The sequence below is a fragment of the Toxorhynchites rutilus genome, chromosome 3 (genome assembly GCF_029784135.1).
Source record: "Toxorhynchites rutilus septentrionalis strain SRP chromosome 3, ASM2978413v1, whole genome shotgun sequence".
NCBI classification, from domain to species: domain Eukaryota; kingdom Metazoa; phylum Arthropoda; class Insecta; order Diptera; family Culicidae; genus Toxorhynchites; species Toxorhynchites rutilus.
Genome location: NC_073746.1, coordinates 172,672,657 through 172,695,531, shown reverse-complemented (window position 1 = coordinate 172,695,531; position 22,875 = coordinate 172,672,657). Strand labels below are relative to the sequence as shown.

General features: G+C 35.5%; 1 protein-coding gene across 2 annotated transcripts in view; it reads right to left on the bottom strand.

Moving 5' to 3' along the window:
• Nucleotides 1-20,921, bottom strand: part of LOC129775557 (hemicentin-1-like) — a 211,410-nt gene extending 190,489 nt beyond the window's left edge. For both annotated transcript variants that reach the window (XM_055780411.1, XM_055780414.1), the window contains exon 1: nt 19,816-20,921. In XM_055780411.1, the coding sequence (XP_055636386.1) occupies nt 19,816-19,882 (67 nt within the window). In that variant the 5' untranslated portion in view covers nt 19,883-20,921. The remainder of the gene's footprint in view (nt 1-19,815) is intronic.
• Between the last annotated feature and the right edge of the window lie 1,954 nt (nt 20,922-22,875).

The window sequence follows — 22,875 nt, the reverse complement described above, 5'->3', positions numbered from 1 at the left end:
TTGTTTTTCGTACTCGAAATTTTTCCAGCACCACTTTCGGTATAATGATGAATTTGAGCCATCGCAACTTCGAACTGAAAGCTGATCCCCAGCTTTACAGCACGCTTATCCAAACATGTGCCCGTACGACTCCGCAGCGCGTTATGATTCCCATCGATGGGTAGGCCAAACCCCCCAGCTCTGTAAACCGCATTTGTGTACCAGCACCAGGTTCGAACCGATTTGACCAACGAATAACCTGAGACGACAAAAGGAAGTTCTTCCCGATGTCCATCTCCGTCGATCGCTATCCCATCGCTAGGTTTCAGCAGTTGTGCATCATAGAGGATACCCCTTTTCGACCCGAAACGCTTGTTTTTTTTTGCAATGGTGTGCATTTGTCTGTCGAGACTCCCACAACGATTTTCAGTTTTTAATGGATTCGCTTAACAACTGTTTTTATTTCGAACAGTTGATCAACCCATCAGCGGACTCGGATCACAACTTGAATCGTACCGGTTGGGGGGGATAGTAGCGCTTGACTCTGTTTTCACCTTTCCCGTCCGTCAGAAAAAGAATTTCACACCGGATGGGATGTGCGAAAATGGAAAGAGAGCACACACACAAAAAAATCTGGCCCCAAATCATCATTTCGATTTCTTTTGTTCTTCCCTTAATCCCAATCGCAAACCTTTCATTCTCGACACAAAAACAGCGGATGTTACACTCATCAAAGATTCAAAACGAGTTCGAGAGAAAAAAAATCTGACTTCTTGAGTTCTACACACAGCTGCGCTTTGGCGATGATGAAGTTGGGAATCGGAAAAACAATCAACATTAGCAGGGAGAGACAGCATGAGGTAATTAACAAAATAACACTGTAGAGAGCAATCAACGTTTTCCGGAATTTTCTTCCGAGATTCCTTTTTAAGAAGACTGGTAAGAAAATCGTTTTCGATTGGGCCTCTTAAACTTTGCGATCTGGGTACAGATTGAGCACACTTAAAGTTATTCGATTGTTTACAGCTAAATGTATGTATTCGAACCATGAGCGTGGATCATGGATCTCAGCATCAGTGAAGCATTAACGCGATTTAATCCATACATCACGCGGCTCACGGCCGTGACCACAAATAGAATGCCAGCCGATGCGATCCGCCAATCCTTAATGACATGAAATCGTTGTCGTCAGAGTCAGCTGCCCAAGACAAGAAAAATCGAAGAACGTGATAAAATTCCAAAAACAACACAATCCAATGTTTACACCTTCGAAGAGCGAGAGAGAGAGAGACCATGATGCCAATGTACTTTCAAATTGACATTCCTTTTCCGAGTGTGTGTCGACGAAGAAAGAAAAATCACCAATCGTTACACTTAGGTGTAAAGGTAGAGTGTAGTTTCGTTCTTTTTTGTAAACAAATCTGATGCTGATTCGTGCTACAGGCGGCGAGGGAGAGTCAAATCTGTGAAACACCCAAACACATGTTGCATCTAGCCGACCGAAAATGTTGAAACTCACATTAAAGCATCGGAAGGAAGCTGGAGGAAGCGCACACAGAGCAATTCGGTGTCAAATTTGTTTACTTTTGCCCTCACTGTCTTTGCCTCTTCGCAGTTCAGCAGAGAAATTCATTTGAAGTCGATACCCAGGCACACCGGATAGGTGGATGTTGACTGACTTTGAGAGCACCACACAATCTCTTTCAAAAATGGACACATTCACAACGGATGTGCGCGAGTGGGATGGGATGAAGGAGACGAGGATTGCACTCGAAATGGAGGTATTTTTTTTTCTTTTCGCTACAACCTTACGCGACCTCAATCTGTCAGAATTTTATATAGAAATTTTAAAAAATGGCTCTTTCCTGCGTCTAACATATTGTTTATTTTGTTCCTCGAAGAACAACTATATTATGTTGCGATTCTAATGATCGTTATTACAGTCAAGTGCAGAGAAAACGACTACGAAACTATTACGGTAATTTGATACTTTGATTAGGCTATTGAAATAGAATAGAAGTCAGAATATGATATAAAGAAGGAACTGCTTGTGTCAGATCGGTAAAGATAAGGTAATAATGAAGATAAAATATTAACAAAAACCGTTGACTGAAAAGTATTTTTGAAATGTAAATGTAAATGAAATGAAAGCTGGTTGATAAGGCTGATTGGATTTGCTATTGAATTAGTTGGCCAAAAATTAATGTTAGTCCACGAAATTTTTGAAAAAAAAAACAGAAAGAAATAGATTTTTTATTCCTTCCCGATATTTTTGCCCACCACATCTATACACACCAAGCTGAAAATTCGTTCGTAAAATAATTCAAAACTTGAGAGTTTAAGTATTCATATTTCTCATATTTCAGATTTCAGATTCTATCAGACTTCAGATTTTACAGATTTCAGATATTACAGATTTCAAAGATTGCAGATTTCACAAATTACAAATTTCACAAAATTCACAGATTTCAGATTTCAAATTTTACAAATTCACATTCTACAGATTTCAGATTTCTCAGATTAAAGATTTCACAGATTTCAGATTTCACAAATTAAAGATTTCACAGATATCAGATTTACACATCATAGATTTCACAGAATTCATAATTCACAGATTTCAAATCCCACAGATTTCAGATTTCACGGATCTCAGATACCACAGAGTTCAGATTTCGCAGATTTCGGATTTCACAAAATCCTTATTTCACAGATTTGAGATTTTACAAATTTCACATTTTACAGGCTTCAAATATCACAGATCTAACAGATTTCAAAAATTTCAGTTTTCAGATATTACATATCTCAGATTTTGCAAATTTGAGATTTTACAGATTTCAGATTCCACAGATTAAAGATTTCACAAATTTCAGATTTTACAGATTTCAGATCTCTCAGGTGTTTCCGATTTAGAATTTCACAGATTTCAGATTTCACAAATTACAAATTTCACAAAATTCATATATTTCATATTTCTGACTATACAGGCACACCGGATAGGTGGATGTTGACTGACTTTGAGAGCACCACACAATCTGTTTCAAAAATGGACACATTCACAACGGATTCATATTTCTGACTATACAGATTTCAGATTTTACAAATTTCAAACTTCACAGATTAAAGATTTCACAAATTTCAGATTCCACAAAAAAAAAAGATTTCACAGATTTCAGATTTTACTGAGACGATCCAGCCCAGGAGGCTGAAAGTCTCAAAAATAAAGAAATAGCAAAAATCAGGTTTTAAATTTCACAGATTTCAGATTTTACACATTTGAGATTGCACCGATTTCAAATTTCACAGATTTCAGATTTCACGGATCTGAGATTTCGGATTTCACAAAATCCATATTTCACAGATTTGAGATTTTACAAATTTCGCATTTTACAGGTTTCAAATATCACAGATCTTACAGATTTCACAAAACTCAGTTTTCAGATTTTGCAGCTTTAAAATTTTACAAGTTTGAGATTTTACAGATTTCAGATTTCACTGATTAAAGATTTCACAAATTTCAGATTTCACAGATTTCAGATTTTACAGATTTAAGATTTTACAAATTACAAACTTCACAAAAACACAGATTTCAAATTTCAGATTATACAAATTTCAGATTTCACAAATTTCAAACTTCACAGATTGAAGATTTCACAAAATAAAGATTTTACAGATTTCATATTTGACTGAGACGAACCAGCCCAGGAGGCTAAAAATCTCAAAAATTAAAAATTAAAAAAAAAACAGATTTTAGATTTTACAGATCTCAGATTTCACAGATTTCAGATTTTACAGATTTCAGAATTCACAGATTTAATATTTTACAGATTTCATATTTCACAAGTTTCAGATTTCACAGATTTCAGATTTTAAAATCAAAGTTTATTTTAGTTTAGTGAAAGTTTTACAGATTCCCGATTCCACAGTGCTTTCAGGGTTTACAGATTTTAGAGATTTGGAATTTAGAATTCAGATTTCACAAATTGCAGATTTAACAGAATAAAGAGATGTCTGAATTTAGAATTCAGATTTCAGATTTCAGAATTCACAGTTTTGAAATCTGAATTTTGCTAAATCTGAATTCTGTATTTCAGATTCCAGATTCCAGATTCCAGATTTCAGATTCCAGATTCTAGATTCCAGATTTCAATTTCCAATTTCCAGATTACAGATTCCAGAACTCAGAATCAAGAATCCAAAATCAAATTCAGATCCAGGATTCCTGATTGTAGAATTGAAAATTCAGAATTCAAAATACAGATTCCAAATTCAGATTCCAGATTGCATTTAGATTTCAGATTTGAACTAGATTCCAGTATTCAAATTCCAGGTTCCAGAATTTGAATCCAAATTCAAATTCCAGATTCCAGATTCTTGAATTCATAATTCCAGATTCAGATTCAGATTCCAGATTTTATCTGGATTCCAGATTTAAATTCCATATTCCAGATTCCGGATTCTAGGTTCCAGAACCCACATTCCAGAATTCAGAATACAAAATCCTGGTTCTAGATTTCAGATAGTTCTCTGTTTCCGGATTCCAGAATTCAGAATTCAGAGTCAATAATTAGGAATCCTGAACCCAAAATTCAGCGTTCAGAATCCTGAATCCAAAATTCAGAATTCAGAATCCTGAATCCAGAATCCAGTATCCATTCAGAATCCAAAATCCAGAAATCAGAATCCAGAATCCAAAATTCAGAAACCAGAATCCAAAATTAAGAATTCAGAGCCCTGAATTCAGAATCCAGAATCCAAAACAAAGAATCAACAATCAGAAATCCAGAATCCAGAAAAAAAATAGAATTCCGTACCCAGAATACAGAATTCAAATTAAGGCTCAGATTTAGATTCCGATATTATAATCCCAGATTCAGATTCCAAACTCCAAATTCCGATTCCGGGCTCTGATTTAGATTCCAGATTAATATAACAGATTCAGATTCCAAATTTCAAATTCAGCTTCCAGAACACGTTTTCATGATTGTTACACAATGAGGATCTTCTTTGGAACTCCTAGTCACATAATCAATCGAATATGTCGCGAACATTTGGTCGCATTCAGTGTTTCTGCCAATTGTTGTCGTGTTCCAATTGGATCTGCATCCAACAACTCCTGCGATTACTTGTCTTCAAACCGTTTCGCTGCGCCAAGATGATTATTAAACTTCAGATCGAAATCACCACTTTCAAATTAACGAAACCATCTCTCACATGGTTCACATGTTCACCTTAAGTTTCCACAAGTAAACAACTTGCTACGACCGCTTTTTTCTTCTAATGAAAAAAAAACAAACATATCGATTGCGACATTTGTTTTTTCATTCGGAACGAAGCTCGACATTTTTAATACGCTGAACAACCAAATTATATATTTCGTTTTCTTTTTTGCAGAATGACACCAACATACTTTTGAAGTTTAATGTCAAATGAAAAACTAATTACATACACAGGGTAATTTCGACATAACGTACATTTTACCTTCAAAATTGTACGTTGTATCGAATTGTACGTTATATCGAGCACACTCATAAACGTAGCTTATATTACTTTATTGTGTTGCTGTTTGAGTAAGGTTAATGAATAAATTCAACCAGAAGACGAAGCCAACCCATCTCATGATATTTCCTTATGCACTGTTGATTAAAGATTGATTCATTTAGAATCCAGAATTCCAAAACAGTCGTATTTCGGAATTGGTTAAAGGTACGAAACAAACTTCAGAATCAAAATACATATAATTTATTGTTCATTCAGAAAAAAAAAATCAAAACATTATTACTTCAGACTTTGAAAATGTGTACGTTATATCGAAGTTCTCCTGTATGTCGAATCGAACCAGTACATACAACCCTGCTATTAACACCCAAAGCATCAACCGAACAATTTGAATCCGCACAGCTGCTAATTTAATAATTTCAGGATAGCATGGTGACCATCAACTCTTATTATGAGTTCTCATTAGAGAACTGTCGTGAAATTTTCAAAAGGGATGCTGTATCATATTTTGTGTAATTCGATGCTTTTTCATCGTGATTAGTGACTCACATGATAGTTGATTCATTATATTCATTTGCTTTTGAAATAAGATTGATTTCAGAACAAAGAAGAAATCCAATCGTCTTGCTGATTGGGTTACGAAGCAAGCTCTCGTATCGATGAATAAAAATAGATAATTTCCAATGGGCACCTTGTGGCTTTTCGAAACACCGGAATTAGGATTCGAAGTCTTCAAACAATCGATGTAATTTATTTCTTTTGGGAAGCACAGCTTCGTGCCGTTACCAGCCAACGGTAGAACGGAAGGAACATGACGCTTCTGTTGTGTAAACACATTTGCGCCAATGTTTGTAAACAATTTTATGCGGTGGAAAGTGGAAAACACTAATGGATATTTTTTTTTGGCGGCACTCTTATGTCCCGATGTTCCGAAACAAAGCGATCATAAATTTGAATCCATATGAATAGATCAATAGGAATGTGCCCGCGCCAGCGAGTTATAACGCTTTACTCCCTTCCATCAGGTGTCTGTTATTGCAATAAAATGGCAGCTTAAACTATTTCATGCATCTGAACGATTCGTTGCCATGAATTTTCAACGAGCAAGAACCGGATTGACGTCCCGGTGTTCCTAATGAACCCCCTAGCACCAGGGAATGGAAATTTACTCAGCTGGTCGTCAATTTGGGAATCAAAACTCTGAATGCGTACCCCTGGCTTTGTTCAGTTCCTCCCGTTCTGAATTCGATGCTGTAAACCTATGCGTCGCGAATGAAATAACATCGGAAAGCAGCAGCTGAAACGCTGTTTGCTTTCAGAAATCGACGCGCGAAAATATTGACTGACTGTCGGCACCCCACGACGATGACGACGACGACGACGACTTACAAATCCTTCTTTATTCGGTATGAATGCTTCCACTATTCCGCTTTTCGGCGCGACATTCCGACTGTTCGGTAGCAGATAAACTATCCTTGAGACCTGATACGTGTTCCATACGTATCCTCCCCTATCGAAACGACGTGTGGCATATTCCCGCATGTAAAATAAATCTGCATCGATATTTCCACACATCGTAAATCTTCCGAAGTGGGCTGGTGGCAGCTGACTTGGGACCAATTTTCGGAAAATAGCACCCGGCCATTAGTTAATCGGGCAATAAAATTATTTCAATTATCAGACCCCCGTTTCGGCGCGACCGATCGACACCGGGAGAACAAATTAGCAAAATCGAAAACACGCAGAAAAAACATGGTTATTGGATGACCTTTTCGGCGAATATGTTGTTGTCCGAAACAATAATCAATCGGCCAGCAGCGCTCTCTGCGCTGTTTTAATGACCCTTGTTGTTCCGCGTCCCAAACTCACGCCGAATCGCGCGTTGCCCCAATCATTGTTACATATTTCCATTAGTTATTGAACATTTCCTTCTTGCATGCATATATATGCAACCGGTGTTGTGGCTGTGAAAACATTGCCAGCCAGTTGCTGGAAAGTGGTTATGGGAGCGTTGAGGCGAACGAGAACGAACAAAAACTCGTACGGTTTGGAAACACTGACGAAGACAAAACATATTTTTATTATCAATATATGCGTGTGGGGTGTTCAATATTTATAAGGTATTTATCTCCGCACACAAACACACACACACACACGTTGCTTTGATAAGCTCAACTTTTATTTTGCAATACTGCAAGGTTGTGGGGATCCACTTTTTTTTCGCCAGCAGAGATTTAGGTTTTGCACTGATTCGCCAGACTGTTACGAGAGTGAGATGTTGAAAATGCATTAGATACGGTATCGGTGTTATGTATTCCACCAGCTCCAGGCTGGTGAGGTTTCGATTTTTGTTTTATTATGCCATAAAGATTACTGAAAGTGCAGTGATTTGGAATGTTTTCACACATTCTGTAGCAACTTAATGAACGAGAAAACAAAACTTGTATAAAACTACAGGATTGCAGAATACTTGGAGTGTGAGTACATTCTGTCAAATATATACCGGGAATTTGTGTTTTTCAAGAAAATACTTTATTTATCATCTAAATTTATAGTATCGCCTTTAAAATAAGTCCTTTCTGAAGCAATACACTTTTCCCAACTACCCAGTCATCGAACACTTTTTATAGTTGTACTAGCTGACCAGGCAAACATTGTTCTGCCAATAAAATTATAAAATTAAAATTATTATAAGTGTGTTTGAATATTTTAACGATCTTTAAAATAAATCGAATGTGACCGATAAAAAAACGAATTAAATGATTTGAACGAAAGGTTGTATGATGTTTCTTGGTGTATTTCATTAACTTAACTAACATGTTTGATCTCTTAAAAGTTAAACGTCAACTGAAAAAAGTAATATAAGTTTGTCGTAAAGTAGGAAAAATGAAATATAGAAAATCAATATTTATCGCTGTCACCTTGTTAGAAAATACGTGCATGTGATTTTCAACATGGCTTGGTTTATAACAGCAACAGTACATAAATTGGAAAACAGCGATACGCCAGCTAACTTCAATGGAGCTGATTAATCGGCCTGTTTGGAATCGCGTTATTTTATCGTTGTCATTCAATCGAGGAGTATTCACATCGGTAATCTAAGTTTGAAACACAGCCAAATTGCTTCCTTTATTCATGGATACGATCATGAATCATGAATACAATTTGTAGAACTCAATATTCATATATGCATATGAGTGATCGAATTTTACAATTCGATCGAAATCGACTTTTACTCTCTTAAATTCGTTCGCCTTGTCGCGTAACAATGGTCAAAATAAGTCATCCGTATTTGTGGTTCAATTTACTCTCTATCTGATCGGCATAATTCAGGAAATAATTCTAAATTGTTGAAATTTTAATGAAAATTATTATTCGATTTCGTTTGGATGCTAAATTTGTTTTGAATGTGTTTGAATGCTAAATTTTGCGTGTTTATTCCACCATTCCTATAACTAAAGCTGTGTCGGCGTTGCTCATGATAGTGTCTCGCAAGTGAATGTATTATTCCTCGCACCGCTTTTGTTGATTGTGTAGTAAGAATTGCAGTCGTTCAATTTCTTACCTTCGCGTATATGTCGACCATAAATTGTTGGCACAGCTTACGATATCTTGAATTGGCGTTTCTTGACCATGTTAAATCACCATATGATAAACATAAAAATCCTTCGAGCGCGCCCTCTGTTTGTTTCGTCGCATGTTCATAAATATTAAATCAAAATGAGAAATGATGTTCATAATGAATTAAGTATCTGTGACGGGGTCTCGTTGGTCTAATGTTTATGCAAGAGATTTTTCGTTAAAGAAACCCTTCTGACTTGCACTGTAGTCACGCGTATTCTTGAGCTTGCCACTCCAGAATACATTCAAGGCGTATTGTTCGTCATCGAAATCTCAACTATTTACTATTAAAAATGACGCAAGTAGTATTACGTTGAGAAGGTAAACCTTGGGAACGTTAGTGCCATTGAAGAAGAACATAGCGAGTGTCGTATGAACGGTGTGTGTCAACGATGAATTCCAGATTATTGTGTTTTCTTCGCATTAAATTTCTCGTGTCACCGTGCTATCATGATTCCAGCAGCGCTTGTGCTTTGGATCTACACACGTGCTCTCCAGCTGATGTTTTATCAGGGTTGATGGCAATAGCGTGATTGTCGTTTTGTAATCCGAGCAAATGTGATTTGAAGAATTTCGATAACTCATTGTGCTCACTCAAAAAGGCTTCCAGCTCGTCGGAGATGCTCCCTGCTTTAGATGAATTGATGTTACTTGTGTATTTGTAGATGGATGTTCAATGAAGCGGGCGTTACGCCATCAGTCATTGAACAACTTAAATGAATTCGTTCTGTTGAAAAAACGAACAACGGTTAAATAATTAGAATATTTTTGACACAAAAATAATAAAATCGCAATTAAAAATAGGGAATTGGGGTCAAAATTTAAGGTTATATGTATGGTATGAAGTCAAATTTTTGAAAAAAAATATCCAGATCTTTTTTTCTGCATAGAGCCACCCTATTCGGTATAAAATGTATGGTTATCGGTATCCTACCGGTATCATATATAGTTTACAACCTATTCTCATACCTAACAAGTATTTTGAGTATAATTTCATCAAAATCGGTCGAGCCGTTTCGGAGGAGTTCGGTAACAAACACCGTGACACGAGATTTTTATATATATAAAGATTCAGAAATTGCCTTAAGTAGTGACCCCGGTCTGGAAAATCGAAAAAAATGAATTTTCGTTTTTTGCATTTTTGGGAAGCTTATGCCCTCACAAATTTTGTCCTAAAAGTTATTTACGATATTTGATTTCGTTGGAAAGTTACAGCCAAAATTATGAAGTCACCTCAAGGAACATAGTATTGCTGTACAAATTTTAAAACACGTTTTTCTCTAAACCATGTTTTTTCAACTGGTGGTATCGATATCTCAGGATCTACTCGACCGATTTGGCTGAAATTTTTTATCAGCATGTGAAAATGAATTATCTAAAGCGTTACATAGCCGTTTTGTTAATATCTCATTTTTTCGATTTTTTAAAAATCACTATTCAGAGATTTTTCATGAAAAATATCTAATTTTTAACAAAAATGGCCGCCGTTTTGGCAAAATTTTCGAATTTTGAAAAACCCCTTTGTATTGCCTTTGTTCTGAAGTTTCAAAATATTCACTGGAATTTGTTCTACGACACCCCGTTGCTTCAGAACCGATGCCACCAGCAAGGTACCGATTTTCAGACAGCATCTACGCATTTTTATTCTTAATTTAGTTCAATTTCAGAATATTTCAAATAATAGTCATACTCAGCTCAATCTTAGTAAAACCTATCCATCATTCAGAACTTACTCTAATTTTATGCTAATTTCGAAAAATATATTTGAAAGAATTGAGACCTTCAAGTCGCTTGATGAATTTTCTAATAAATTACTTTTTTAAAAGGGCCAAAGTTATTTTTTCTTAAAAAAATTCTACAAGATTTTAGTTTCATAGAGAGCCTGTAAAAATAAACGATTTATATAAAAAAAATAAAAAAGATTTTAGTTAAAGAATGTAATGTAGTAATGTAATCCTAGTTTTTTTTTAAAGCCAAGATAGCTATATACTGTATATGTCTAAAATATGAACTTTTGTCCAAGACGTCATCTTTCTATCTTTTACAGTTTTAGGAATATATGGCATGTTTGTATGGAAACTCCTGAAAAAAATCATGTTTTATTCGTAACATTTGTGTGTAGATAAATCTATTTTAATTTTCATTTTTTTTCCATGATTTGTTTTTTAATTGTTCGATATGTTTCAATGAAAACATGAAAAATTTCCTGTTTTTAATTTTTGGATCAAAATTTTGCACGTCTTACAGTTTTTGAGTCAGTTTTTAAATATTGACCTACATTTTTTTTGTTCAAGAATGAAATGTAAGAAATTATTTGAGTTTTCATTAAAATATCGTACAAAATTAAAAAAAAACATTGAAAATAAATAATTTTGAAAATTGAAATCCATTTTTCTCAAGACCTGTTTTTTTTTAAATTACTTTTTTGAGAAAAATGAATTTGAGTTTTCAATATTTTTTTTCCAGTGTATTTATTGAATGAAATTGTGGAGAGTTCAAACGTACTGTAGGAAAGTTCATTTTTTAATCGAAATTTGTTAGGTGTTATATTTTTTGAGTTTTCTTTTGTAATTGTTGTTACAAAAAAGAAAAAGACTTCGACCTTTCCAAAAAGTAGTCAAATTCTTTTTTTGAGATTTCATGTATGCACAGTTACTTAAATGATCAATGTCTTCACACCCACAACCTTACACGGTGGGTGTCAGATGGTGCTGCCAACTCCAAAGACTCCAAAGTATTTCCAACTGAACTCTTTAGTAAGCATGAATGAAGACTGAATGAAATTCAAGAATATTATTAGTGTTCCCTTAAGAGTGCATGAATTCAATCGCAGCCCTAATGACTAATTAACAATTATAATTGAAATGAATGTGGTACTGCTTATGTAAGTCTACTAAACAAACAAAAGTGATCTTCAGAAAATGATGTTTTCTTAAAAAATACGTTTTCAACTAGATAACTCCATGCGCCAATGTGTTTACACAGGGTCAGTAGGCACTAAGCAATCTCTCTGAATCAAGTCTACATTCGCATGCAATTAAAAGTATTGAAAATTTTGTTCTGTATGCTCATTAGGGTGGCAATGGATGTATGGGAAAAATTTCATCATCGAATTTCAAAAACCGACCATGTACATTTTGTTTATTGGCCCAGAAAAATGACCTAGCAAAAATTTCAGCTCAATCGGACATGATTTAGGGGTGCCTCAAAGCGCTCAAGGTTTTGATTCTTTGATCCTCAAAAATCTTCCAAGGAAATTTGGAAAATCGAAATTTTGTTTTCGAGGCCAAATGATTTAAAAATGCATAAAACGTCGAGATCTGGTGTCATCTCGAAAAAAAATGTTTGGCTGAAAATCGACCTTTTGGGACTTAGCCTTAGACAATGAAGATATGGGAAAAAAAATTGAGAGCTTTGAGGCACCCTTAAATCATGTTCAATAGAGCTGGTATTTTGCACAGGTCATTTTTTTGGGTCAATAAACAAAATGTACATGATCGGTTTCTGAAATTTGACATGACCATTTTCGCTGCCACCCTAATGCTCATATAAGACAAATATGATGCTAAAAAGGCCAAAAGGCACTAGCTCTTAAAATGCTTTAATTACTTTAATTACTTTTTGAATATATATTGTGTATATTGTTTTGAATATATAATGGTATATATTGTGAATATATACCATTGTAACGTCAAATTATTTTGCTTCAGTCTATTTCATAACCCACAATTAATTATAGATGTTAATGCTTCAACCGGCTATATTACGATTTACGAAACATTGTTCGGAATAAGAAGTAAATGTCATAAGAAAATTATCTGATACGACTCAATCTAGGGTTCTCTGCAACGTCTATTTTTCTCGTTGAAAGATGAGAAATTTTTATACAGGATACTGTTGTGAAACTTCCAAATTAGTGGATTTAAGTAACATTCTAAAAGTGAGAAACTCAAAAGTTGGTTTTTATGGTGTTATTCTTAATTTTATCCAGAAAAATCACAATACACTTTAAAGTTCCTACCAACCAAATTGAATCTCTCTAACCGCTCTACAAATCGTTTTCCAACACCCTACATCTATGGTTTTTTTAAATTCGTGGTAATCTCATTTTAAACCATTGCTGGTGAATTTTCAACTAGAATCTACCAATATCACGATTTTTACTCCACTGTATTCATAAAAGCTAATTAACTTTCACCTTGACATTGAAATATTTCATTTTCGCTTGAAATAAGTCATATTTGAAATTTGAAAAAAAAAATTAAGCCGAATCCAAAATTGTGTATTGTCGATTCGATTGTCAATATATAATCGAGTCTGTATATAATCGAATCCGACCTGTATATTTGCTCAAAATTGGAATTTTTTTTAACTATGTCGTGATTCAAAATCCGGACACTTTTGTTTCAAATTCCGGACACAAACATCGGAAATCCTTGCTGCATTCTCTCTAGGTGTTACAAGTAACTCTTATGAAACTCTTGCAAAAAGAAATTTCATCGTGATCTTTTGATCTGTCCGGATCTAGAATCATCTTCTGAATGTGATTATTTTTTCGGACATCTCGCATTTTTTGTTTTATTTGTTTTCATTTTTGACATTTTTTCGTCAACAGCTGGGTACTATGTCTGACACTACACTAAATTGTCTCTATAGGACCTATCAGTCGAATCTATTGAACATGCCAATGATGTTTTGGTTTTGTGATGATATTGAATGTAATGATAAAGTGTCCGGATTAAAAAGTATCCCGGATTCTGAAGCATTGCGGTAAACACTCAACAACAAAACATATGATTTCTAGATCGTTACAGTAGGACCTTTTACTGCAGAGATATTTTTGGTTGAATGTATTTTATTATGAATATTTCAAGAACCGATAACTGCACCGTGAATCGACAGGAAATTTTGAGAAATTAAAAACAATTCTATTGCTTTGACGAGAAGGAGGATTTATAATATTTTTTTTAAATTTTAAATAATTACCGGAAACAATTTTTTGTAGCGTGGTACTAGAGGTGGATTATATCTGTGATATAACTGCAAGGTTGACGTAGGACTAACGTTGGCTTAGAAATCAATAAGTAACAAGCATATATCTCTTGGACATTTTAACTTTTGTATGAAATGATTATCATACCATTTCGTTGATCCGGAGCAGAATTATAAACGCTTAAAGAAGGAATGGATTCCTCCTCGGAAATGCACAGCAAAACTAATGCCGCCTCCCCAACAATTGGAAACAACGATCGATTGCGGCATCCGTGAATAAATAATTTTAAGACGCTGCTTCCATCAATATGATTTCTTCGATATGGTAAAATATGCACTACACAATATCAATCATTTTGTATTCTTTACTTTCAAATCCATAATCAATGACACCCATCGGTATCGAACTATCATCGATACTTCAATTTTCGCTAAATGCTCCGTAGACGTAGAAGTTGTCCTACGTCAAAATTACTGTAATTTAACAAATATTGCAGCGTGTACGTATGTTAGCAAAATGTGGCGGTAAATCACACACAAAGATATTCTACAAGCATTTGCTGACAAAATACGATTGCGTCACTATGCAATATGAAGCGTTCTACAGAGAAAACAACACAAAGTACCGTTTTGTCTCATATTCCAAACACTCGAGCTTTGATGGCCATTAAACAGTGTCTCATTACTCAAAATGGTACTCTTTCGTGAAATTGATTTGATTTTTGGACACAATAGAGCCTTCTTTTTCATTTGACTACAATAAAATTGGTTTACAAATACATATTCATGGTGAAAAACTAGAGATATGTTTAATCATTGTTGTCCCAAATTTCGAACACCATTTTTGTCACTGACTCATATTCCGAACACTTTTGTCTCAAATTCCGAACAGCAAAAATGTATTATTTTTAAAAAAAAATCATATCCTTTAAACTACTGGACCGATTCATATGATCGATATATCAAATTAAACTCAATTGGCTAGTCTTTTTTTAAAAAAAATTATGCCCGCAAAAATTGGATTTTGCTTTTGTATTTGTTGATTGTATTTGTTTCTCATACTTTACATGGTTTCGTGACCAAGGGCGCTGTGAAGATTTCTGCATAAAACATCATTTTATTTCACCTATTAATTGTAGATTCTTATCATTTCGAGCACTCAACATTAAAACAACAAACAAAATAGTTGAAAAAAGAACACAAAAACTGAAAAATTAACAATGCTTGTTTTTTACAGAATTTGCTAACGCAAACATTTTATCATTGGTTTTGACTTTCAGTTTTCTTTGCAAATGTCTAATACGGGTCGGACTCGATTATCCGGATACAGTTATTTATGAAAACTGCAAATCCAAAATGGCCGCCACCACAAGATGGCGGATTACATAATTTCTCAGAACCCCATCAATATGGGTATCAAATGAAAGGGCGTGACTAGTAGAATACAGTTATTTATGACAAATGCAAATCCAAGATGGCCACAGTATTCAAATAACTGATTACTTTTTAATGGTTTCATTCAGCTTGCCCTGATTGTATGTATGCTTGAGTGTTCGTAGGATTGCCCCACATTAATTGAAATTTGACCCCGTTCCTGATCACTGATTGATCTGAAATTTGGAACATACCTTTAATTCTATTGCCATTGAAAAAACTGCGTATTCCATGATCTTGAAAAATTCAATTTGGCCTGAATGGCTTGACTTGGAGAATACACTACATTATCAACAACACAAATGAAGGAACGGATGTGATAACTACTAACTGTTACTTGTCTAATTATTTTCTAGCTTTTAGTACATTAATCCGTATAACCTCAAAAGCTGTTTTATTTATTTTATTTTCTAGTTTTTAGTAAATTATCTGTACCATTAGCATACTACAATGGTATATCTACAATAAAACCATTCAACTTTTTTTAAATTTTTATTTCTTACCTAACTTTCTTCGGAATATTTTAATTATTTACTGTATTCTATTAGTCAAATCATTTTATTTGATAACAATACAGGCTAACTTCGATATAACGTACATTTTACATTCAAAATTGTGCGTTGTATCGAATTTTACGTTATATCGAAACATAATAAAGAACTCAGAAACGTAGCTTATATTACTTTATTGTGTTGCTGTTTGGTTGATTTTTTTGGTTAATGCATAAATTCAGCTAGAAGATGAAGCCAACCTTTCTCATGATGTTTCTCTTCGTACTGTTGATTAATATTTGATTCATTTAGAATCCGGAATCACAAAACAGTTGTACTTCGGGATTGGTTAAAAGGACAAACCAAGCTTTAGTATCAAAATACAGATAATTCATTGTTCTTTCAGAAAAATACTATTCAAAAAATTATTCCTTCGGACTTTGAAAATGTGTACGTTATAACGAGGGTACGCTATATCGAAGATTCCCTGTATTGAGGGGAATGCAACAAAAAAACATAGTCGACTATTTAGTGGCGGTTATCTTTTCGAATTTTTGTGTTATTCATAATGTAGTCTATTCTCCAAGTCAATCCATTCAGCAATTTTGAAGGGGCGGCCAAATTGAATTTTCAAGCAGTTTTATGAGGTATGTTCAAAATTTCGGAACGGGGTCAAATTTCAATTAATGTGGGACAATCGTACAAACACGCAAACATACATACAAACAGGGCAAGCTGGATTGGATTTGAATTTTGCAAGATCTGCTATGTTCAACTAGTCGAGCACTTTCATTTGATACCCATATTAATGTGGTTTTGAAAAAAAAATATAAATATTTCGCGCCACTTTGTGGTGGCGGCCATTTTGGATTTGCATTTTTAATAAATAACTGTGTTCTACTAGTCAACCCTATTCATTTGACACAGGTCCGACTCGATTATATGTGATTCTATTATATGCAATTTTGGACTCGATTGTATACAGTTTGGAAAAAAATGTTTTTTTTCTATATTTCAAATATGACTTATTTCAAGAAGAAATGTAACCTTTCAACGTTAAGGTGAAATTTGAGTGGCTATTACATGTACAGTGGGGTAAAAATCGTGATTTTTGGAGATTTTGCTTGATTTTTTACTAGGAATTCTTTATATCGATATTGCAGCCAAACTAAGAAAGACAGAATTTGGGTGTCAAAGAACAAATTGTAGAGCGGTTTAATTGATAGGAACAATCCAGTTAGTACAATTTTTAGGATAAAAGTAATAATAACACATTAAAAATTATTAACGTTTTAAGATTTTCATTTCCAAAATGTTATTAAAATACACTAATTTAGATGTTCCACTACTATATCCTATACTAAATTTTCTCATCTTTCAAATGAAGGCAACAGAGTTGTCTTCCGTAGCATACTTTTTAATGTAGAGCCAGTATGAGGCAACAGAGTCCGAAACAGAAAAAAAGTTCTATAACTCTGTCATTGTTGAAATTCGAACATAATCGTAGAAGGATTTTTTTCATCAAATATGATCGCCTATCACCTCCTGAGAGAATCTGGATAAATTTATTTTTTTCATGTGAGAAAGGTGTTTTTTGACTTTAAGGGGATGAATCAAAAATCAAATTCCTCTTTTATATTCAAAAAACAAAAAATACATGCAAAAAAAAACCAATAAAAAAAATTTTTTTTGACTCCATTATCCGGAGAATTCGATTATCCGGAGTGGAAAAAAAAATCAATACTCCGGATAATCGAGTCCGACCTGTATTATAAATTATAGGCTGTATCGATACCTGTAAACGTTGTCAAAATGAAGCCTATACCTCAAAGAATGTCTGTGTTTTCATTATTCTATTATTTATAACATAAAAGTTCAGTAAATTTACGTTTAATAATGAAGTGTTCGGAATTTGAGACTGTTCGGAATATGAGACAAATATATGGTAGGTACCCAGAAAAGTTTCCCTTGTAAAAGAAGATGAACCCTGTTCGGAAAGAAAATCCAAGTTATGGGCTCTGGTAAGGCCAAAATAATGAACTTAACAAAAGCTTCAAAACATTGAATACATTGAAAAATGGAAAAAAAAGTGAACACATAATTTTACTCTAACAACATGTTTGTGTCCGGTTTTGCCCTGCTCAACCTTTATCTGGCATTTAAATCTCACCCAACTACTTATAAAAACCAACCAGGAAGCATTGCACTGAGAAGCAAAATTTTCTTCGGGAACGAAGTAACACATTTTAGTGGTGCCACCTTATTTACCAATGCATGAGATCTTTATCTTGAGCTCAGTCAATTACCTCATGAGTAACAGACGGGTTTTCGCTAATTCTACATTCAAACGACGATATGAAAAATTATTATCCCATGGCAAATTGACGTCAGATTATCGTAACGTGGTGATTCAAAATTGTCAGTTCTCGGAAGTCATGTAAAGCGATTACCCCATAAATTTACGATTAATATAAATATAACCATTATATACAATCCTCGATTCGGATTGATATTTTGATTGATTGATTGATTTTTTTCGATATAGATTCCATGTCTTATTTTTTCTTTCATCTTCCTCACTGGTTCAATTGGATTCCTCAAAATTAAATCTATAAAAGTAATTATTTTCAAACTAATTCATTTGGCTCAAACCTTTACGGGGGAAATGAGATGGGACCATCATCATTGCAGGAAAAAAAACAATATCTGCATACCACACTTCTTGCAATTATACAATAATCAAATTCACATTTTTCTCGCATTACTCCTTCCTAGCGAATAATCGAGATGTATGCTCGAAAGCTTTTCACTTTTCTCGCCGGTGGCTCATGGCTTACGAAATGTGTTCGATGGCTGTGTTTTGCTATACATACAACTCATTATACAAGCAACGAACAAACGGCGAATAGCGCCCGCATTGGGCGGAAATCATAATTAAAATGATTGACCCGCGCGTTAATTGCATTGCTTCCTGAACCGAAAACTCCAATTATGTCAATTGAAAAACAATACCAGGTTTGCTGTCAAAGTTCATGCTACATCTGTTACCTGGCGCTTGGAGTGAATGTTAAGTACCGAACCCGCTCCAATCCAATCAGCAGCCATCGAACAAATTTAATGTACAAAAGAAACCAGAAACCTAGTTTCGACCCAAACGATGGAATGACTAATTCGAAAAACACGCTTCATTAAGTCACCACTATAGAGAGAGCCGAGTGCTTAGTAGTAAAGCACAATTTGCTCGCTTCGCGACCAGGTTAACACTTCTACACAATATAGCTGGTGTCCAAGTGTTCCGAAGCCAATTGCGCAGGAATCTCGACGACGTTTGGTTTGAACACGAAATACGCTACCAATCCCCAGGTACGCAAACCTCGATCGTCGTTCACATTTACCAGAAGTGGTTTTTGTTGTCGACAGCCCGCTGTTTAATGGTTCCCTTTGGTCGTAACTACGCGACGTTCGACGGCAACGCGTTCCATTCGCGCATTTGCGCGCAATCCGTTCCGTACACGGTGAAGGTGGCCGTTGTATAATGTGTTTCCACGAAGTTTTGGTCTAAAAATCAGCGAACAATAACAGCGCCTTGTGTTATTTAACGTTTTTAATGGCACTAAGGGAACATGCCACCTCGGAACAATGGCCAATTCGGAATGGGCAGGAAGTGTGTCACGAGTCTCGTTACTCGAAAATTGGATTAGATGTTCGATTCAATGCTAATGTTTGGCGCTAACTGATGTTTGTTCTTATCCAAAGACAGTCCTTCAGAGTGTAAAAAATAGATAATAAAAGAGACACTAACCTGTGATAATCCTTGGTACCCCCAATTGACGTGTATCTCTTATCAAATCCATGTTGGCAGGAAGCATGAGCAAATCGACAGCTGAATATTGTGTTTATCTTCACAATCGTTCACAAAGTCAGACGATTCAGTCTGTTTAATCAGCCATTTTGCCAATTGATCGGATCGAATCTGTCAATTTTGGTGTGTCACCACTTTCCGAACTATCAACACAGGATTGATTGCCCACAAAATCACCAGATAATCTGTCGATCAGTGTCGAAAATGCTTCGTTATTTTAACTCCACTTAGCACTCGTTACGGTATGGAAAAAAAATCTAAATCGCCGATCACCAATCTAACGACGCATGTCAATGTGTATCAAATCTCTGCAACTCCAATTACAGCCCCGTCCAAGTTCGAGTTCGACTCCGTTCAGCGTTTCTTTTCCCACTTGGTATTTGTGAAATTTATGTCACTTTCTGATCACCAACGAGAAGAAAAACAATCAATCGTTTCAGCTGAGTAAAATTTCATAAAAGCATTTCGAACTTTTTTCCTCGAATCACATTAGCTCACAACACTTCAGTATTTCAACATGTTTTCATAACATCAACAGGTTGTTTTCGAAAATGGTTGAAAATGAAACAGATCACTATCGGCACAATAGATAATCACTTTTGTTTAGCATCAGGATTTCCATTCGATCTCACACAGCACAACGTTTGCTAAATGTGCAATCAATAATTCAACTCCTTAAGTTTCCTTTTTTTCACCACACTCGATCCACCACTATTGGTTCTAAATCCAGATATCCGCTATTGTTCCATTGTTGTCACTCGGATGTGATCCACAACGGCAGCGAGCGCGAACATCCACAGCAATCCAATCCACACAAATCCGCGCGCGCACGCTCCCACGCACCGCGTTATCCTTTGCTACTCCTATGCCCCTATGCATACGGCAGCGCCGCGGTGAGAGGCGAAAGCGGTGGGGGAACAGGTATACCAACAAGAAAAACCACCTTTTGCTGGCCGCCAAATCCGAAACCGACCGGCAGCAACCCTACCGATATACGTCAATACCCGATGTGGTGATATTCGAAACTAAACAGCGCTGCGCCCTAGGAAACATCTGCCACCCCGACGACGTCGGTGGCTTAGCACGAACACGGCAGAACCGCTCACGAACACAGACGCCTTCCGCCCGGAGCTTGCGGGCCGGGTTGGAAGTTTCATTCCTTAAAACAATATTCAATTTTTCGTTTTTATATTTTTATAAAATCATGCCAAAGCGTGATGTCTGCTTCCTTGAACCGAACATTATCAAAAATATATATTTTTAAAAACCACAAACATTACTATAAAAATGAAAAATCAACCGGCAACACCGGCACCAGGTAAAGCGAGCTTCGCGCATAGCAATCTGAAAAGTGGCAACCGCGCCGAGATGCCGAGAGACGAGGATTGTTGTATCTTCAGGCCGGTAACAATCCCTTCGAGCATCCAGCACTTTGCCAGTGGTCCGGAGTGTGGAAGGCAGCATAAAAGAAAGCATAAGAAAGAATTGGGTTGATAGAGAAAAGGAATGTCACGCTAGAGGGACCAGGGGTGTGACAGAGACAGAGTGTAAACAGATATAACAGCAGCAGCAGAAGAAAACTTGTATTCGTTGATCCAAAGAACGCATGACCCTCGGTCGGAAAGGCTCAACACAAGAATGAAATAAAATGGGTTCAGCAATCGAGAAGTTCCCCTGAAAATCAGCTGCGATATTAATTTAGTAAAAATCCAACAGTTGGGCGCACCGATTTTGAATGCCTAGTAGAAATAACATGTTGGCCAAATGACATAAAACTCATCGAACTCACGTTGGGATTCGATTTCCTGAAGCCAAATGAGTACACACGCATATATGTAGGTACCTGTATACCTTCTTGTTTGTGTTTGCTCAGTTGGCATTGAGACTCTCTCTTTTGCATCACCTTCGAACCGAGTGCAGGTTCACCTCATGGTCTTCTATGTCACACCTATTTTAGCTTATGTTAAGAAGAGGCGCGGCATGTTGTAACCTGCGATCCTTCTTGGAATAAACCTACTGGACGATTGTGAAGAAGAGAAAGACAAGCATGTTTTGTTTATTTATAGGATAACAATATTGATCACTAACACGGGGACCCCGATTTGGAAGTTCACCAATCAAACCAATAAAGTAATTTGTTTATACAGTCTATCGCAAAATTGAGTGTACAAATGCTACTTAACGATATTTTCCATTTATTTAGCTGACCAGGCAAACTTCGTTCCGCCCAAAATTTGTTTTTTGTTATCAATACCTTCAAACATTCACGTTTTCTTACTATAAGCAAGTTCATGGGTCCAATCGCAGAACTGTTCATTGATCGATCTTCTAATCAACCCCGTTGAATTTACCTTTTACTGTAAAATACCTAGTATTTCTAACAAAACTCATCATTATAATATCAGATCATTTTCAGACACAATTCTCGTTCAAAATTTTTCAACCACTTGCAAATAACATGTTTCGCCGTTACATGGAATAAATGTTTTATACAAAAAAAAAAGATAGTAGAAAGACAGCCCTAAATCGGACAATTTCTTCCTCGAGTTCTGCTCTTATTAACACATTCGGCGATACATTTTTATTGGTATAGATAGAAGAAGATATAGGAGTGCGTTTCATCCCATTAAAATCCATTTCCAGTTTCGAACAAAGATCGATTTCGCTAGCGCAAACATAAAATGGACTAACAGCACTTGTCACTATGTAATTTCATTTCATTTCATTTCATTTATTCAAAAACGTCAACAGGCTTTACATAAGTGCCCTAATGATCGACCTTACTACTAATCTACAAATACTTCTTAAAACTAACTTATTGGTAAACTAAATCTATGTGAGGACTACAGAGTACAGAGCTTTAAGGGACGAACGAGAAAGATGACAATCGAAACAGGAACTACATCGGTTAAACACACGACACATACTAGAAACGGGTTCATTATAACCATAATTAGTGCGTGATGATGGGAGGAATAAGAAATTATTGGTACGCAAATA